At 36.2% G+C, this 17,265-nt stretch overlaps 1 protein-coding gene across 2 annotated transcripts in view; it reads right to left on the bottom strand.

Annotated features, from left to right (window-relative positions):
- Nucleotides 1–17,265, bottom strand: part of ROCK1 (Rho associated coiled-coil containing protein kinase 1) — a 156,710-nt gene that overhangs the window by 74,778 nt on the left and 64,667 nt on the right. For both annotated transcript variants that reach the window (XM_015121598.3, NM_001261134.1), the window contains 1 exon segment: nucleotides 5,158–5,317. In XM_015121598.3, coding sequence (XP_014977084.1) covers nucleotides 5,158–5,317 — 160 coding nt within the window.

The following is a 17,265-nucleotide window of genomic DNA, read 5'->3' as shown; positions in this document are numbered from 1 at the left end:
AGCTTTTTGTATATAAGAATTGGGGGTAGGAAATTGCTGACTTCTGCAGACATATGCACAATCACCTGTCTTGCACCCAACTATCCTTCAGCAAAGCATAATATTGCCTCTTCAGGTCCAAAAAATTTTTGCCTAAGTGGGTGAAATAACAGCACCAAAGTTTAGGTGATGCTGCTAATCTTTTGGGACTCCCGGCTTGCAGAGTTCTTTAAATTCAGTGTACAGTTAGAATTGTATATAAACAAAGCTATTAGTGAACTAATTTAGAGGTCTTTTTTAGATGTCTCACAAGATTCTCAATCTAAATAGATCATATATGTAAACAATTTCCTAAGCTACCAAATATTATATAAAGGTAAGGTACTAGTGCCGCTAGTGTTGCTACTACCACCACCATGCTATGCTACAATTACTATGGCTACAACTACTATAATCACTACTTCTACCATCACCACCACTACAGTCAGCACCCCAATTAACCAGTAGAGCTCTCGCAAAAGGAGATCAAATAGTTATCGTATGCTTCATAGCTATTGGAGGCATCTGTTAACACACCAGATATTAATAATGTTCCAAAAGAACAATTTAAGTAAATTTTAAAAATCAGTGAATAACACAATCCATTACGTATCAATAAAAATACACAGTATAATGGCACTATAAAAGAAACAGCTAGAAATATGCCACTTCCTAGGTTTTCCTTGAAAAATTATTCAGATCAAATGGAGATTCAGACAACTTTAAGACAATAATAGGGGCTATGTAGCAGTTTTATAGAGGAAAAGTCCCATATAACAACTGACAAATTCTGGATGTAGTGCAATTTAATTCCATTGACTATTAAGCATCTCAGAAATTCAATGTGAGATTCTGCTTATGTAATATAAATAAGGCATATAGCAATGCCAGTGAAATCTAAATTAGATGAGACTGTTTCGTCTCTAAGATATTTTCTAAACTTAACAAGCTATGTAACTGAGACTGACATTTTAGTCTTTTGCAAAATTAGTAATAAAAGCTTGAATGCAGCAAGGGAAATGTAAGGACATCACTTGTATACATTAATTCTTCCACCTTCTGTCATTTTCTATCAAGGTACGTTTGCATATTATATTGATGCTTTTACATAGAATCTGGTCATTTAGGTAACTTTTTAAGAAATAGGAGTTACTGTATTAGGAATATAGCTTAAGGCTATTTTAAAAATCAGGTTTAATTCAGCTGTAATTAAGCAGCAATTATTTCTGCCCTTGGTATTAAAAGTATATTTGGATTTCAGGGATAAGAATTTCAGAGGTTTTCTATTTCATATCTGTATATTCTAAATTATGCTTACGTATTACGATAAGGCTAATCAATATTTCTGCCAGGGCCAGGTGCAGTGGCTAACACATGTAATCCAATGGGATTACTTTGGGAGGCCAAGGTGGGTGGATCACTTGAGGCCAGGGGTTTGAGACCAGCCTGGCCAACATGGTGAAACCCCATCTCTAATAAAAATACAAAGATTAGCCAGGCGTGGTGGTAGGCATCTGAAATTCCAGCTACTCAGAGGCTGAGGCACAAGAATCACGTGAATCCAGGAGGCGGAGATTGCAGTGAGCCAAGATCACACCACTGCACTCCAGCCTCGGCGACAGAGTGAGACTCTGTTTCAAAAATATATATATATTTTGTTGGTTCTTTCTTATTAAGAGCAATCATACCTTTGCCTATTCATGTAGTAATTACTTAAAAAATACTACATATATTTGTCAATGGGCTATGACAGTTAAGAACACAGTATATATGGCCAGGTGCGGTGGCTCACACCTGTAATCCCAGCACTTTGGGAGGCCGAGGCGGGCAGATCACAAGGTCAGGAGATCGAGACCATCCTGGCTAACACGGTGAAACCCCGTCTCTACTGAAACTACAAAAAAAAAAAAATTAGCTGGGCGTGGTGGTGGGTGCCTGTAGTCCCAGCCACTCAGGAGGCTGAGGCAGGAGAATGGCGTGAACCCGGGAGGTGGAGCTTGCAGTGAGCTGAGATCACGCCACTGCACTCCAGCCTGGAAGACAGCGAGACTCCGTCTTGCGGCGGGGAGGGAACCAGTAATAATTTCTACTTTTAAGAAACTTAAAAATTAGTTTGGGCCATAAAACATGAATACAAAGAAAAACTAGAGAACATAATCGAGTGCATGATAATGTAGGACAAATAGTAGAATAAATGTTTATGTAACTCAAGGTTACCATTATACAGAGAAACTTAAAGTTATTAACTGCTGGACTCTACTACAGAAAATACAAAAACATTGGAGGTTGTTTATATCAACAACTTGAGTGTTTCAGAAACCAAATCAAAGAATAATTGATAAGAATACAAAAAGTTAAAGAATGCTTCAGCAGGCTGGGCATGGTGGGTCAGGCCTGTAATCCCAGCACTTTGGGAGGCCAAGGCAGGCAGATCACCTGAGGTCAGGAGTTCGAGACCAGCCTGACCAACGTGGAGAAACCCTGTCTCTACTAAAAACGCAAAATTAGCCGGGAGTGGTGGTGCATGCCTGTAATCCCAGCTACTCGGGAGGCCGAGGCAGGAGAATGGCTGGACCCCAGGAAACGGAGGTTGCAGTAAGCCAAGATTGCATCATTGCACTCCAACCTGGGCAACAAGAGCAAAACTCTGTCTCAAAAAAAACAAAACAAAACAAAACAAAAAAAAACGAATGCTTCAGCAAAAATCACCCTGAAGCTCTTCTGTATATGTATGTTAATTGAAAATAGTTAAAATACTATACTCATGGAGTATTAGGGAGGAAAAAAAGGTAAGTGCCAGCTATCTCACTGATGATGCAACAAAAAGTATTAAGTACTATCTTACAGTGAATTACTGTAGAGGTTTCAAAAAGCCAGACTAAATTGTCTTTCTGATTTCTTAGCTTAACCCGAATGGCTCTAATACTAAAATGACAAGACTCTTCACTTTAAAATAAGATTAGTTATAAAGACCTCAAATGTAATAATTTACTCCAAGCAAATCTGTTATCTGATACCATTCCAAAGGAGTATAATTTGATTAGAAGTACATATTTTTGAGGTAATTAAAAGCAGATTTAACCCACCCAGTAAGTGTTACCATATAGTTCAATGCATTATATTGGTATAGCACTTTGTTTAGATTTCTCCTTCCTTCACTTCCTTCCTTTTTTTTTTTTTTTTTGAGACAGTCTCACTCCATTGCCCAGGCTGGAATGCAGTGGCATGATCTTGGCTCACTGCAACCTCCGTCCCCCAGGTTCAAGCAATTCTCCTGCCTCAGTCTCCCAAGTAGCTGGGATTACTGGCATGTGCCACCACGCCTGGCTAATTTTTGTATTTTTAGTAGAGACAGGGTTTCACCATGTTGGCCAGGCTAGTCACGAACTCTTGACCTCAAGTGACCCGCCCACCTCGGCCTCCCAAACTGCTGGGATTACAGGCATGAGCCACCGTGCCTGACCGAGATTTCTACTATGTCGTTCTTATCAACCTACGATGTACAATTTATCCATTTCTCACCAAATGTGAGCCTCTCAAGAGAAGGTACTGTATCTTATTCATCCTTCTCCATGCAATTTGGTGCTTAGTATATACCTGACAAATAATAAGTTATCAAAGATATCTGTGGAATGAACAAATGCTCAGCACATTAAAATAATGTTAAATGTTTAACTTAAATCTCAAGTACATTACAGTAAAGCTAACATGAACTCATACCAATGATAATAATAGTTACACTGAGTGCTTACACCATGCAAAGCACTCTTCTAAATGCTGTACTGTGTTTTAATTTACTTAAACCTTACCGTTGGGAGCAAGCCCCCCAAAAACTGGCCATAAACAAAATCTCTGCAGCACTATAACATGTTCTTAATGGCCCTAACGCCCAAGCTGGAAGGTTGTGGGTTTACAGGAATGAGGGCAAGGAACACCTGGCCCGCCCAGGGCGGAAAACCGCTTAAAGGCATTCTTAAGCCACAAACAATTAGTATGAGAGAACTGTGTCTTAAGGGTGTGTTCCCGCTGCAGTTAACTAGCCCAACCTATTCATTTAATTCTGCCCATCCCTTGTTTCTCATAAGGGATACTTTTAGTTAATTTAGTATCTATAGAAACAATGCTAATGACTGGTTTGCTGTTAATAAATATGTGGGTAAATCTCTGTTCGGGGCTGTCAGCTCTGAAGGCTGTGAGACCCCAGATTCCCCACTTCACACCTCTATATTTGTGGGTGTGTGTCTTTAATTCCTCTAGTACCGCTGGTCTTGGCACTTTACAACAATCCTGTGAGGTAAGTAGGCAAGTAGTATTATCGTTATTATCATCATCCCTATTTTTGAGGAAATTGAGGCATAAAAGGCCAAAGTTATTTGTCCAAGGTCACAGTGGAGATAATACTACATGTTATAACACATGGTAAATTAAATGGGTTTGGGGAGGAATTACTTAATTTTTGAAGAGCTAAAAATTGATAGCATCAATATGGTGATGACAATGCTAGAAAAGTCTACATGCTGGCCAGGCACGGTGGGTCATGCCTGTAATCGCAGCACTTTGGGAGGCCAATGCGGGCAGATCATGAGGTCAAGAGTTCAAGACCAGCCTGGCCAACATGGTGAAACCCCATCTCTACTAAAAATACAAAAATTAGCTGGGTGTGGTGGTGAGCACCTGTAATCTCAGCTACTCGGGAGGCTGAGGCAGGAGAATTGCTTGGACCCAGGAGGTGGAGGTTGCAGTGAGCCAAGATTGTGCCACTGTACTCCAGCTTGGGTGACAGAGCAAGACTCCATCTCCAAAAAAAAAAAAAAGTCTACATGTTGTTTCAAAATGTATTATAAACCATAAGTCTACAGATCAAAATATCAGTATTTATAGCATCCTTTGACCTATTAATTGTTGTAACTTGAGGATATACAGTATATCATTTAGCAAAAAAATTTTGAAAAACAATGTCCTAAACATGGATGAGTCCAAAATAAATTAAATATGAAATACTGGAGATATCATGCATCAATGAAAAATTGCATAAGGTATATCTTTATATACCATTAAATCTACTTTAAAAATGAATTTTAGACATTTCTAAGAACAAAATCGGCACTTACTCCTACAATCACTGTTTAGCATACTTACCTACGATTGCTATAATATGTAAATCCTACAAAAGGTAGTTGATTGCCAACAAAAGCTTTAGGAATAGGGAATGTTTCTTCCTCTCCTTTATCTTCTTCCAAGTCATCAAAATTACTAGTATCAATGTCACTACTTAAATCAGGTACAACTGGTGCTACAGCTAAAAACAGAAACAAAATTAGTTGCTCATTTCAAACTTAAAATACAAGTAAAGTGAAGCAGATTCCATACCAACTACTGATGGTTTCTCTCTTATAAAAGCTTGCAAACTACAATTCTACCTGGCTTGAATCCTATTATACTAAGCTTTACCAGGATTAAAAATCAACTGATAATTGATCATTATGTAATTCTATGAAACAATTATCTTCAAAGTCACCTATAATTATCTATACTTTGGGTTTAACTTGACTATTACAAATCAAGCATTATTAAGGTTTGTTTTAGAATGTACCAAGGTATAAAATACACAAAAGCATTCAGGACTACAGAAAAAACTTTTTAGAAACTAAAGCATAATAAACCGTACTCGAAAAAATTGTTTATCTTTAAATACAGTATTTTTTGGTTAATCTGCTTTATAGTAAACTAGAAATTAAGGTTACTTCTTAGCTTCCTGGACATAATAATTTGGTAATGAAATATTTTTACTCACTCAGAATCCAGATGATCAATACTCCTCCCTCCCACCCCAGTATCTCCATAAGATTAAGCCACAGGAGCAACGGATTTGGAATTGTATTTTCAGACTAGCTACCTCTAGAATCAAGTGATTAAGATTAATGCGGTGAGGTATTTATGATATCATTGTTAATAAAAAAAAGGGCAGTAATACAAAAAACAGACACGACATCTTCAAGAATTATAAATTTGATATGGACCAAGTCTTACATATACTTAATATAAAACCATATGTGACAATGTTTAAATATTCATAATATAGGAGAAAATACCATATAAAACTAATACTACTAACATCTACTTCTGGGGCTTGAATGTTAGAAGAGGTATATCTAAAAATAAATTCTAAGAAAATAAAAGTTTAAGAAAATTTATTTTTTAGCTTAAAGATACTGTAGTATAATAAAACATCCCTGAATTATGATCATCAAAATACTAAAAAATTATTTTAGGTGTAACAACCTCATGTTCTTTTAGGGAAAAGGAATCAATTTTCTTTTCAATCATCTGGGTATTTCAGGCAAGAAATACCTCTTGTTGTGCCATCTGAGACACAGTAAATTAATATTTAGGGAACAAAACAACACATTTAGCCGAATGAAGCCATAGTACTAACTAATAGTAACACAACAGTGAGATTAGAGCTTTTCCACCATTCCACTTTCCTGAATGGCCAACAGAACTGTCTGATTAGACAAGGCTAGCTTTCTAATATTTGTAAAATGAGGGGAAAACACAAATGGTTGCCGCCCTTGGGAAATACATAAGTTAAGTATGGTCTTAGCATAAATTTTATGTTAAAAGAGTGATCTCAATCAGAGACACTTTCGCCTGCTGGAGGGCATTCAGCAATGTCTGGGTACATATTCTGGTTCTCATTAATGGAAAAAAAGTGTTACTGGCACCTAATGAGTACAGTCATGGGATGCCACTAAACATTCTTAAGTTTAGGATAATCCCCACAAAAAGAATTATTTGTCAACTGCTAAGGCTCAGAAAACCTGCTTTAAAATTATATCAGAAAGAGAGAAGCAGAATAAGTGTGCTGCATTTTCTCTTGCTGTTTCTGATGGACCTACTCTTTTTATAAATGACACTATTTCACAGTAGTTCTAAAATGACAAATTCTCACCTGTTTAAATTCTGAGACACAAGTGGGGAAAATATTGGAAGAGTTATAAAAGTAATTATTTCTGCTTCTAAATTAAGATGCTTAGGCTTTACATAATGCCATATAATCACTTCAGAACTAATAAGAATAAAGATAACTTTACGGAATAAACATCAGTATATATTTGTTTAAAAATCTGCCTTCATTAAATAACTGTTAATTTAGAAATCATGTTCCATAAAAAAGAATCCAGCAGATGTTGTCAAAAATGGCAGAGTAGGGAACTCAAAGAAATCATACCTCCACTGAAGCAAATGCTGAGTTGACAAAAACTACCAGAGCAACTTTCTGAGAACTCTGGAACCTAATAAAAAACTAGTAACAAGCAGGGAGTGTTTAATGAAGAAAGAGGTTACAAAAATTTGGCATTTAAGGAAATCTCTGTCACTGGCTGAGATAATGAAATGGAGATTTCAGTGAATACAATGACAATGAATACAGACTTTGCAAAAATAGTTTGGAAAAGTCACTATCACAGCCCACAACAAGCAACAACAGCAAGCCCTGGGTAAAAGAGGAAGAATCTGATTTCCAGAGTTACAACACTGTAATATCCAAAATGTCCCTCTTAGAAGGATACAGCTGCTTTAAAACAATGTCCAGTTTACAACAAAAAATTACAAAGCATGTAAAGAAGCAAGAAAGTATAGGCCATTCACAGAGAATATAGAAAATGATAGAAACCACCACTGAGGAAACCAAGACATTAGATTTACTCAACAAAACCTTAAACTCTTTTAAATGTGTTCAAAAAGCAAACGAACACTATAGACAAAGTACCCGGAAGACGATGTCTTAACAAAGAAAAAATATCATGAAAGAGATCAAAAATAAAACCAAATAGAAAGTCTAGCACTGAGAAGTACAATAGCTGAAGTTAAAATTTCTCTAGAAAGCTTCAACAGCAGATCTGAATAGGCAGAGGAAAAAAATCAGTGAACTTGAAGATAGGACAAATGAAATGATCAAGTGTGAGGAACAGAAAGAAAAAGAATGAAAAAGTGAACAGAGACTAAGGAAACTGTGGCATCAAACCAGACCAACACACAGATTACGGGAATTCCAGAAGGAGAGAAAGGGGCAAAAAGACTATTTGAAGAAATAATGGCCAAATCTTTCCAAATCTGGTAAAATATATAAATCTACACATCCAAGAAGCTGAATGCCAACTATGAAAAACTCCAAAAACTCCACATGAAGACATATCATAATCACATGCCATAATCAAACTGTCTTAACTCAAAGCCACATGAAGAAGAAAAAGGAGTATCAGTAAAGGTAACTATTTAGATAAATGTAAACAGAAGCAGGTTTTTGAAAGCTACTCAAACTAAAGTGGTATCAATTCAACCTAGATTGTTATCAATTTAGAATGTTAACTGTAACTCCATTTAATTAATAAGAAAATGACTAAAAAATATACAGAAAAGGAAAAGAAGGAATCAAAATAGCATACTAAGGTAAAAAACTAAGCACAAAAGAAAGCAATAATGTATTATCTGAGGAATAAAAAGGAAATATATGACATAGAAAACAGCAAGATGACAGAAGTCTTTTCTTATCAGTATTCACTTTACATTTAAATAGATTAAACTCACCAATTAAAAAGCTGAGATGAGTAGAATGCAATAAAAAATGATTCAACTGTATCTGTCTATAGAGACTCGCCTAAGATCCACAGACATAGGTTAAAAGGTTACTTGACCTTCATCCACAGGTTAAAAGTAATGGAGGGAAAAAGATATTCCATGCAAAAGGGAGCTAAAGTGGCTACATTAACAGGAGACAAAACAGACTTTAAATAAAAAACTGTCAAAAGAGGCAAAAAAGGACACTGCATATTAATTGATAAAAGGCTCAATCCATTAAGAAAATATAATGACTATAAAAATGTATGCATCTAATACAGACCCAAAATGTAAGAAGCAAAAATAGCCATGAATGCAGGAAAAAACCATTCTAAAATAATAGTCTGACATAGTTTCATAGCTTGTCCCCACAAATGTCATGTTGAAAAGTAATCCCCAATGTTGGGGGGCGGGGCTAGTGGGATGTGACTGGATCACAGAAGAGGATTTCTCAAGAATGGTTTAGCACCATCCCCTTGGTGTTGTCCTCAAAACAGTGAATGAGTTATTGCCAGATCTGGTTGTTTAAAAACGTGTGTGTCATCGTCCCTCTCACCCTCTTTCTTGCTCCTGGCTCTTACCATGTGATGGGCCTGTTCCCACTTTGACTTCTGCAATGAGTAAAAGCTCCCTGAGGCCTCTCCAGAAGCTGAGCAGATGCCAGCAACATGCTTGTACAGCCTGCAGAACCATGAGCCAATTAAAACTCTTTTCTTTATAAATTACCAGTCTCAACAATGGATAGAACATATAAATAGAAGATCAATAAGAAAATAGAAGATATTAACAACTTCACAAACCAACTAGATGTAACAGGTGTGTACAGAACACTCAACAACAGCAGAATACACATTTTTCTCAAGTGTATATGGAACACTTTCCAAGACAGATTATAAGCTGGGCCAAAAAACAAGTCTTAAAAAGTTTTAAAACACTGAAATCATACAAAGTATCTTCTTTAACCACAAGGGAATGAACCAAGAAGTCAATAATAGGAAGAAAACTGAAAGTTTCACAAATATATGGAAATTAAACAAAACACTCTTAAATCACCAGTGACTGAAAGAAATAATCACAGGAAGACTAAATACTTTGAAACAAATGAAAATGGGAAGACTAAATACTTTGAGACAAATGAAAATGAAAACAACATACCAAAATGTATGGGAGTCAATGAAAGCAGTGCTCCAGTGGAAATTTTACCCATAAATGTCTATTATACTAAAAACCAATGATCTCAAGCTAATAACCCAACTTGACACTACAAGGAACTATAAAAAGAAAAGCAAATTAAACCAAGAGCCAGCAAAAGGAAAGAAAGAATACAGATTGGAGTGCGTAGAAATAAAACTGAGAATAGAAAATCAATAATGCAAATTAACAAAACTAAAAATCGGTTCTTTATAAAGATCAGCAAAATTGACAATCCTTCTACTGAACTAAGTGGGGAAAAAAAAACCCAGAAGACACAAACAACTAAAATAAAAAATGAAAGTAGGGGGATAACTACCAACCACATAGAAGTAAAAAGAAAATACAATGCATAATCGTACAGTGACTTTTTTTTTCTTTTCTTTTGGACACAGAGTCTTGCTCTGTCACCCAGGCTGGAGTGTAGTGGTGCAACCTCAGCTCACTGTAACCCGTGCTTCCCGGGTTCAAGTGATTCTCTGCCTCAGTCTCTGGAGTAGCTGGGACTACAGGAGTGCATGCCTGGCTAGTTTTTTTTTTGTTTGTTTGTTTTTGTTTTTTTTGTATTTTTTGTAGAGATGAGGTTTTGCCATGTTGGCCAGGCTGATCTCGAACTCCTGGCCTCAAGCGATCCACCTACCTTGGCCTCCCAAATTGTCAGGATTACAGGGGTTAGCCACTACGCCCCGCCTACAGTGACAAATTAGATAACTTAGATGAAATAGAGACATTCCTAGAAAACACAGACTGCCAAAATTTATTTTAAAAGAAATAAAGAATCATAATAGGGCCATAGTGGCTCATGCCTTTAACCCCAGCACTTTGGAAGGCCAAGGGAGGGTGGCTTGAAACCAGGAGTTTGAAACCAGTCTGGGCAACATAGCAAGACACCATCTCTACAGAAAATAAAAAGAAAATTAGCCAGGTGTGGTGACACATGACTGTGTTCCTAGCTACTCAGGAGGCTGAGGCAAGAGGATCCCTTGAGTCTGAGAGTTCAACAATACAGAGAGCTAAGGTCATGGCACCGCATTCCAGCCTGGGCAACAGAGCAAGACCTTGACTCTATTAAAAAAATAAAACAAAATGAAGGAAAAAAACCCATATGATCATTTCAGTTGTCATACGAAAAGCATTTGACAAACACAACACCCTTTCATGATTGAAAACACTTGGCCAACAAGGAATAGAGAGGAACTTCCTCAATATGATAAAGGACATTAATGAAAATCCCACAGCTAACATTATACTCAGTGGTAAAAGACTAAAAGCTTCCCCCATGACCAGAAACAGACAAGGTGTCCACTTTTACCACTGCTATTCAACACTTTACTGGAAGCTCTAGTCTGAGTAATTAGGCAAGAATGATAAATAAAAGGCATATAAATTGGAAAGGAAGAAGTAAAACTCTCTCTCTTCTCAGGTGACATGATCCTATCATAGAAAATCCTAAAGAAGCTACAAAATAATACATTAGAGGTAATAATCAAATTCAACAAAATTGCAGGTTACAAGATCAGAAATAAAAGTTCTTTTTTTTTGAGACGGAGTCTCGCTCTGTCGTCCAGGCTGGAGTGCAGTGGCCGGATCTCAGCTCACTGCAAGCTCCGCCTCCCGGGTTTACGCCATTCTCCTGCCTCAGCTTCCCGTGTAGCTGGGACTACAGGCACCCACCACCTCGCCCGGCTAGTTTTTTGTATTTTTTAGTAGAGATGGGGTTTCACTGTGTTAGCCAGGATGATCTCGATCTCCTGACCTCGTGTTCCGCCCGTCTCGGCCTCCCAAAGTGCTGGGATTACAGGCGTGAGCCACCGCGCCCGGTCTAAAAGTTCTACTTCTATATGCTAGCAATAAACAATATGAAAAGAAAATTAAGGGAACAATTCCATTTAAAATAACATCAAAGGCCAGGCGTGGTGGCTCACGTCTGTAATCCCAACACTTTGGGAGGCGGAGGCGGGGGGTTCAGGAGGTCAGGAGATTGAGACCATTCTGGCTAACATGGTGAAACCCCATCCCTACTAAAAAAATATATTAAAAAATTAGCCGGGTTTGGTGATGGGCGCCTGTAGTCCCAGCTACTCGGGAGGCTGAGGCAGGAGAATGGCATGAACCCCAGAGGCGGAGCTTGCAGTGAACCTAGATTGAGCCACTGTACTCCAGCCTGGGTGACAGAGTGAGACTCGTCTCAAAAAAAAAAAACATCAAAAAGAAACACCTAGGAAAAAATTTAACCAAGAAGATGTAAGGCTTATGCACCAAAAACTTAAAAACATTGCTGAAATTAAAGAAGGCTTACATAAAAGGGGAGACATCCTGTGTTCATGGACTCGAAAAGTTACTATTGTTAAGATGGTAATACTACCCAAAGTAATTTAAAGATTCAATGCAATCTCCATCGAAATCCCAATGTCCTTTTTGGCAAAGATGTAAAAACCCATTCTAAAATTCATATGAAATCTCACGAGATCCCAAATAGTCAAAACAATTTTGAAAATGAACGAAGTTGAAAGACTCACATTTCCTGATTTCAAAACTTACTACAAAGCTACCATAATCATACAGTGTGGTACCAACATAAAGACAAACATATACAGACCAATGGAATACAACAAAAACCCCACAAATAAACCCTCATGTATATGGCCTAATGATTGACACAAGGGGCCAACAACTTTCAATGCAGGGAAAGGACAGGCCTTTCAATACACAGTGTTGGGAAAACTGGATACCCACATACAAAAATATTAAATTGGACCCTTACTATACACTATATAAAAAGTAATTCACAACAGGTCAAAGACTTAAACATACTGGCTGAAACTATAAAATTCACAGAAAGCATAGGTAAGACATTTCATGACACACTGGATTTGGCAATGATTTCTTAAATACAAAGCCAAAAATACAAGCAACAAAAGAAGAAATAAACCGGATTTCATCAAAATTTAAAATTTTGTGCTTGAAAGCACTATTAACAGAGTGTAGAGAATAGAAAATATCTGCAAACCATATATCTGATAAGAGATTAATATCCAAAATTTAAAAAGAACTCCTATAACTCAACAACAACAACAAAAACAAACCACCAAATTTTAAAATGGGCAAAGAACTTGAACAGAAATCTCTCAAGAGAAGATATACGAATGGCCAATAAGCACATGACAAGATGTTTACCATTCCTGGTCATTAGAGAAATGCAAATCAAAACCACAATAAGATACCACTTCACATCCATTAGGATGACTACTATTAAACAAAACAAAACAAAACAGAAAAGAACAAATGTTGGAGATGTGGAGAAACTGGACCCATGTGCACTGCTGTTGCGAATGTGAAATGGTGCAAACGTTGGGGTTACTATTATGGCGTCTCCTCAAAAAAATTAAACATATGGCTGAACGTGGTGGCTCACGTCTGCAATCCCAGCACTTTGGTACGCTGTTGCTGGGAATGTGAAATGGTGCAAACATTGTGAATTTTATGGCATTTCCTCAAAACATTAAACATACAGCTGAGCATGGTGGCTTAGGCCTACAATCTCTGCACTTTGGGAAGCTGACGCAGGAGGATCTCTTGAGCCCTGGAGTTTGAGACTAGCTTAGTCAACACAGCAAGGTTGTCTCTACAAAACTAATTAATTAATTATCATATGAGTTAGCCATTCCACTTACAGGTATATACCCAAATTAATGGAAAACAGGGATATTACAGAAATATCATATATATAACATCAATATGGATATAAAATATAATATGGAATAATATATAATAATAATATAATATGGAAAGCAGGTATTTGTACTCTACTGTTTGTTATTCACAATAGCTAAAAAAGAGAGCAATCTTAAGTGTCTATTAACGGATAAATGGATAAACAAAATGTAGTATATCCACACAATGGAATATTATGATACATGCTATGACATGAATGAACCTTGAAGACACGGTGCTAGGTGAAATAAACCAGTCACAAAAAGACAAATATTATAGTAATCTATTTAAATGAAACACCCTGAGTAGTCTAATTCAGAGATAGAACAGTGATTACTGAGAGTTGAGGGGAGAGGGAAATGGAAAGTTACTGTTTAACTAAAAGAGTTTAGTATAGGATGACGAAAAAGTTCTGGACACAGCAGTGGTAATGTTTTAAGACAATGTGAATGTATTTAATGCCACTGACTTGCATAGTTAAAAACGCCCAACATGGGGAATTTTATCTTACGCATACTTTATCACAATATAAAGAGATAATTTATTTTTTAAAAATCCATTATAATGTTCAGAAAGTCTAAACTCCTAAGTAAAAGAGCCCCGAAACTTGGTAGGCCTTAAGTTTTTATTCACAAAGCCCACACTGATAATCTCTCCTGTAAGAATGTAAAATTCAAACAGAGAGGGTACTAGTCTTGATTAACCCACAGAACCTAGAATAATATATATGTGTGTATACAATGAGTTTTGAGCCAGCAGAAGTATTACCACTGTTAGCATCTTGTGTGTTGCCCACAAGCTATAGGTGGATTAAGTAACGCCAATATCTTATTTCAAATGAGATAATAATATATGGCAAAGTGTGTTGTAAGTTACCACATATTTAATGTAGTATTATTAATTTTTCTAAAAAATTAATAAAAATTAATTCCAGCCTGCATTCAGGCTGGAATGCAGTAGCATGATCAAAGCTAACTGCAGCCTTGAACTCCTGGGCTCAAGTGATTCTCTTACCTCAGCCTCCCGACTAGTTGAAACTTAGGTGCGTGCCATCACACCTGGCTAATTTTTAAATTTTTTTGTAGAGATAGGGTCTCGCAACATTACCCAGGCTGTCTCAAACTCCTGGCCTCAAGAGGTCCTCCCACTTTGGCCTCCCAAAGTGCTGAGATGACAAGCATGAGCCCCTGTATAATACTGTACAACATTGTAGACCACTGTAGAATAGAGCCGCCTGGACCTAGTCATTATTAATCATTATTAATAACATGTTAAATATGTGGTAACTTGCAAAATCCTTTGCCATTTATTATTTCATTTGAAATTAATACTACGTTAAATACTAACAGTATTATTAATAATGTAGGCTAAATATGTAGTAAATGTTATTTTCTTTTTCCCAAAATTTAACTGCCAACAATCGTCAATTCCTTCCATTTTTGATCTATGTAATACTGAACAGGTAAAGATCTTTAAATCGTACATGGTATTTCAAAGATCAAAGGCTTTGGAGTCAAGACACTTAGATCTGAATTTTGACATTGTTGTTTGCTTGCAGTTATGACCTGTAGTAAGTAATTTACGTCTTTTCATTTCTTATGTCTTTCTCCTATCTTTAATCTTACTCATGTCACTCCTTCAATTTTATCTCAAATGAGTGGAAAAATAGTGTTACAATCTTAATACTTTGTGCCTCTGAATTAAGGGTGAACAATCTCAGGAAGCTCAAGGAAATTCTGCCAAAAATCAAGCTATTTTGTGTCCTGCTCCTACACCACCAAGGAACACAAGGTGAAGATTAATTGCCATTGCTATGTGGAGACATGTAAAGTGGTAAAAATACCCAAAAAAAACACTATTATTTGTATTAGAAAGCAATTTTGCCAAAGAAAATGGAAAGTCAAAAAATTAAAAGGAATTATAACTGTTACATAATTTTTAAAAATTTAGCAGGTCAAAGAGGTCAGTTCAGAATAAAAGAATTCTTGGTATTTTAGGGGTGGGAAGTAAAGAAGGGGTAGGAAGATGGGAAGGGAAGCAAAGAACAATAAGTTCTACAGACTTCAATTTTTCTTTGTTTTTTCCAATAACCACAAAACAGGACCTCTTAGAATTAGGAAAAACTACCAAAATGCTATTAAGTATGCCAAATCTAACTACACTAAAATAAAACCATAGACAATGCAGATCTTAAGCAGTTTTATGAAGGAGGTACAGCAATATCATAAAATGCCACTGATCTGGACTCCCTAATTCCATAAGACTATGAACTCCAGAAGAGAGAAAGAAAATTTTTGTTGGTTTCATCACTGCTGTTTTCCCACTGCCTGAAACTGAACAGTGCTCAATATATAACAAGTGTTCAAAAAATAATTGTTGACTAAATTACCTCCTCTTTGAAGTGATCAGTTTTTCAATATACAAAAGGAAAAATATCTTTATTACTTTTGAGGGTGATTTATTGTGTGGTTATTCTATAATTATTTATGCATTGCTTAACTTTGAAAAAGAATTTAAAGCAATACAAAAGATTATTTTGTATTTTCTTCAGTCCCCTTCAAAGTTTTATTCAGATTTATAATAATATTTGCACATCTTCAGCCTTCTTAAACTTTACTAAGATAACCTGAATAAAAACACAAAAAGTGTTTCAATGTAACCATTTCTCACTCCCTGATCATCTCTTTGTCATGTAACAATTTCACTTGCAGCATGAAGAGAATAATTATGTCACATTTAATTCTGAAGAGGAAGAAGTTCCTTATTTCCTAGTATATAATTGTTAATAAAATTCTCCTCAAGTCAAGCTGCTCTTACAGCTTCTCAAACAGCTGGTCATTCAATGATGTTCCTTGTGTAATTTCTTAATTTCCAGAGAATTTATTTTCCCTTTCTCCTCCTCAGACAATTTTATAGCTCAGCACAATGTAAGTACTATGTTATAGTACCTGAAGGCAATACAACTGTTCTTTTAAAATATTTGATAACTAGAATGCTTCACTAATATTAGCAAACCTACATGATTTATTTCATCAGAATTAACAAGATTTCCTTCTCTCTGGAAAGTACTATCCTTCACTGTCTCAACCAGATAGTCCTTAAGACAACTAATGTGTAACTTTCTAAAACTAGGTAGCTGAGTTCGTTTCCATTGTTGCTGTTCACTACTATTCTTACGGCAGCAAGTTAGGGACTGAGATACATTATCTTCTCTCTGATAAATGAACAGGGAAAAAATCCTAAGATGTCAGCAGGGGAAAGATGGAATTCTTTACCTCCCAAATCCACAAAGATGATGAGAGCCTTTGATGCCATGATAATTTTGATTCAGCTATGTTGCAGAGAGTTTTCTGTGAATCATCTTATAATTTTAACTTTTTTTAAAAAATAAGAAAGTGTTCTAAACTGACTGAAAATTAGCTTCTTGAAATACAATACGTTTTTGTTTCTGAATTGCAAGTTGCAAAAGCCTGAGGGAATCAAGTATATCACAATAGCCTATAAACTCATAAATAAAATTAAATTGAATTCTGGCATTAATTAATAATAGAACCTTCTTATATTTTGGGTTTTAACAAAAACAAGAGAATAACTTGTCTTCTCACAAAAACATATATTTTAATCTCATTACCTACTACTTATTGACCACCTCCATAAGAAGATAACTAATGCCTAAAATAAAGAGCAATTCAACAAAGATCAAACGTAAAATTATGACTGGTA

The sequence above is a fragment of the Macaca mulatta genome, chromosome 18, assembly GCF_049350105.2.
Source record: "Macaca mulatta isolate MMU2019108-1 chromosome 18, T2T-MMU8v2.0, whole genome shotgun sequence".
In the NCBI taxonomy this organism is placed as follows: domain Eukaryota; kingdom Metazoa; phylum Chordata; class Mammalia; order Primates; family Cercopithecidae; genus Macaca; species Macaca mulatta.
The sequence above is the reverse complement of the archived record's forward strand: the minus strand, read 5'-3'. Positions and strand labels throughout refer to the sequence as shown.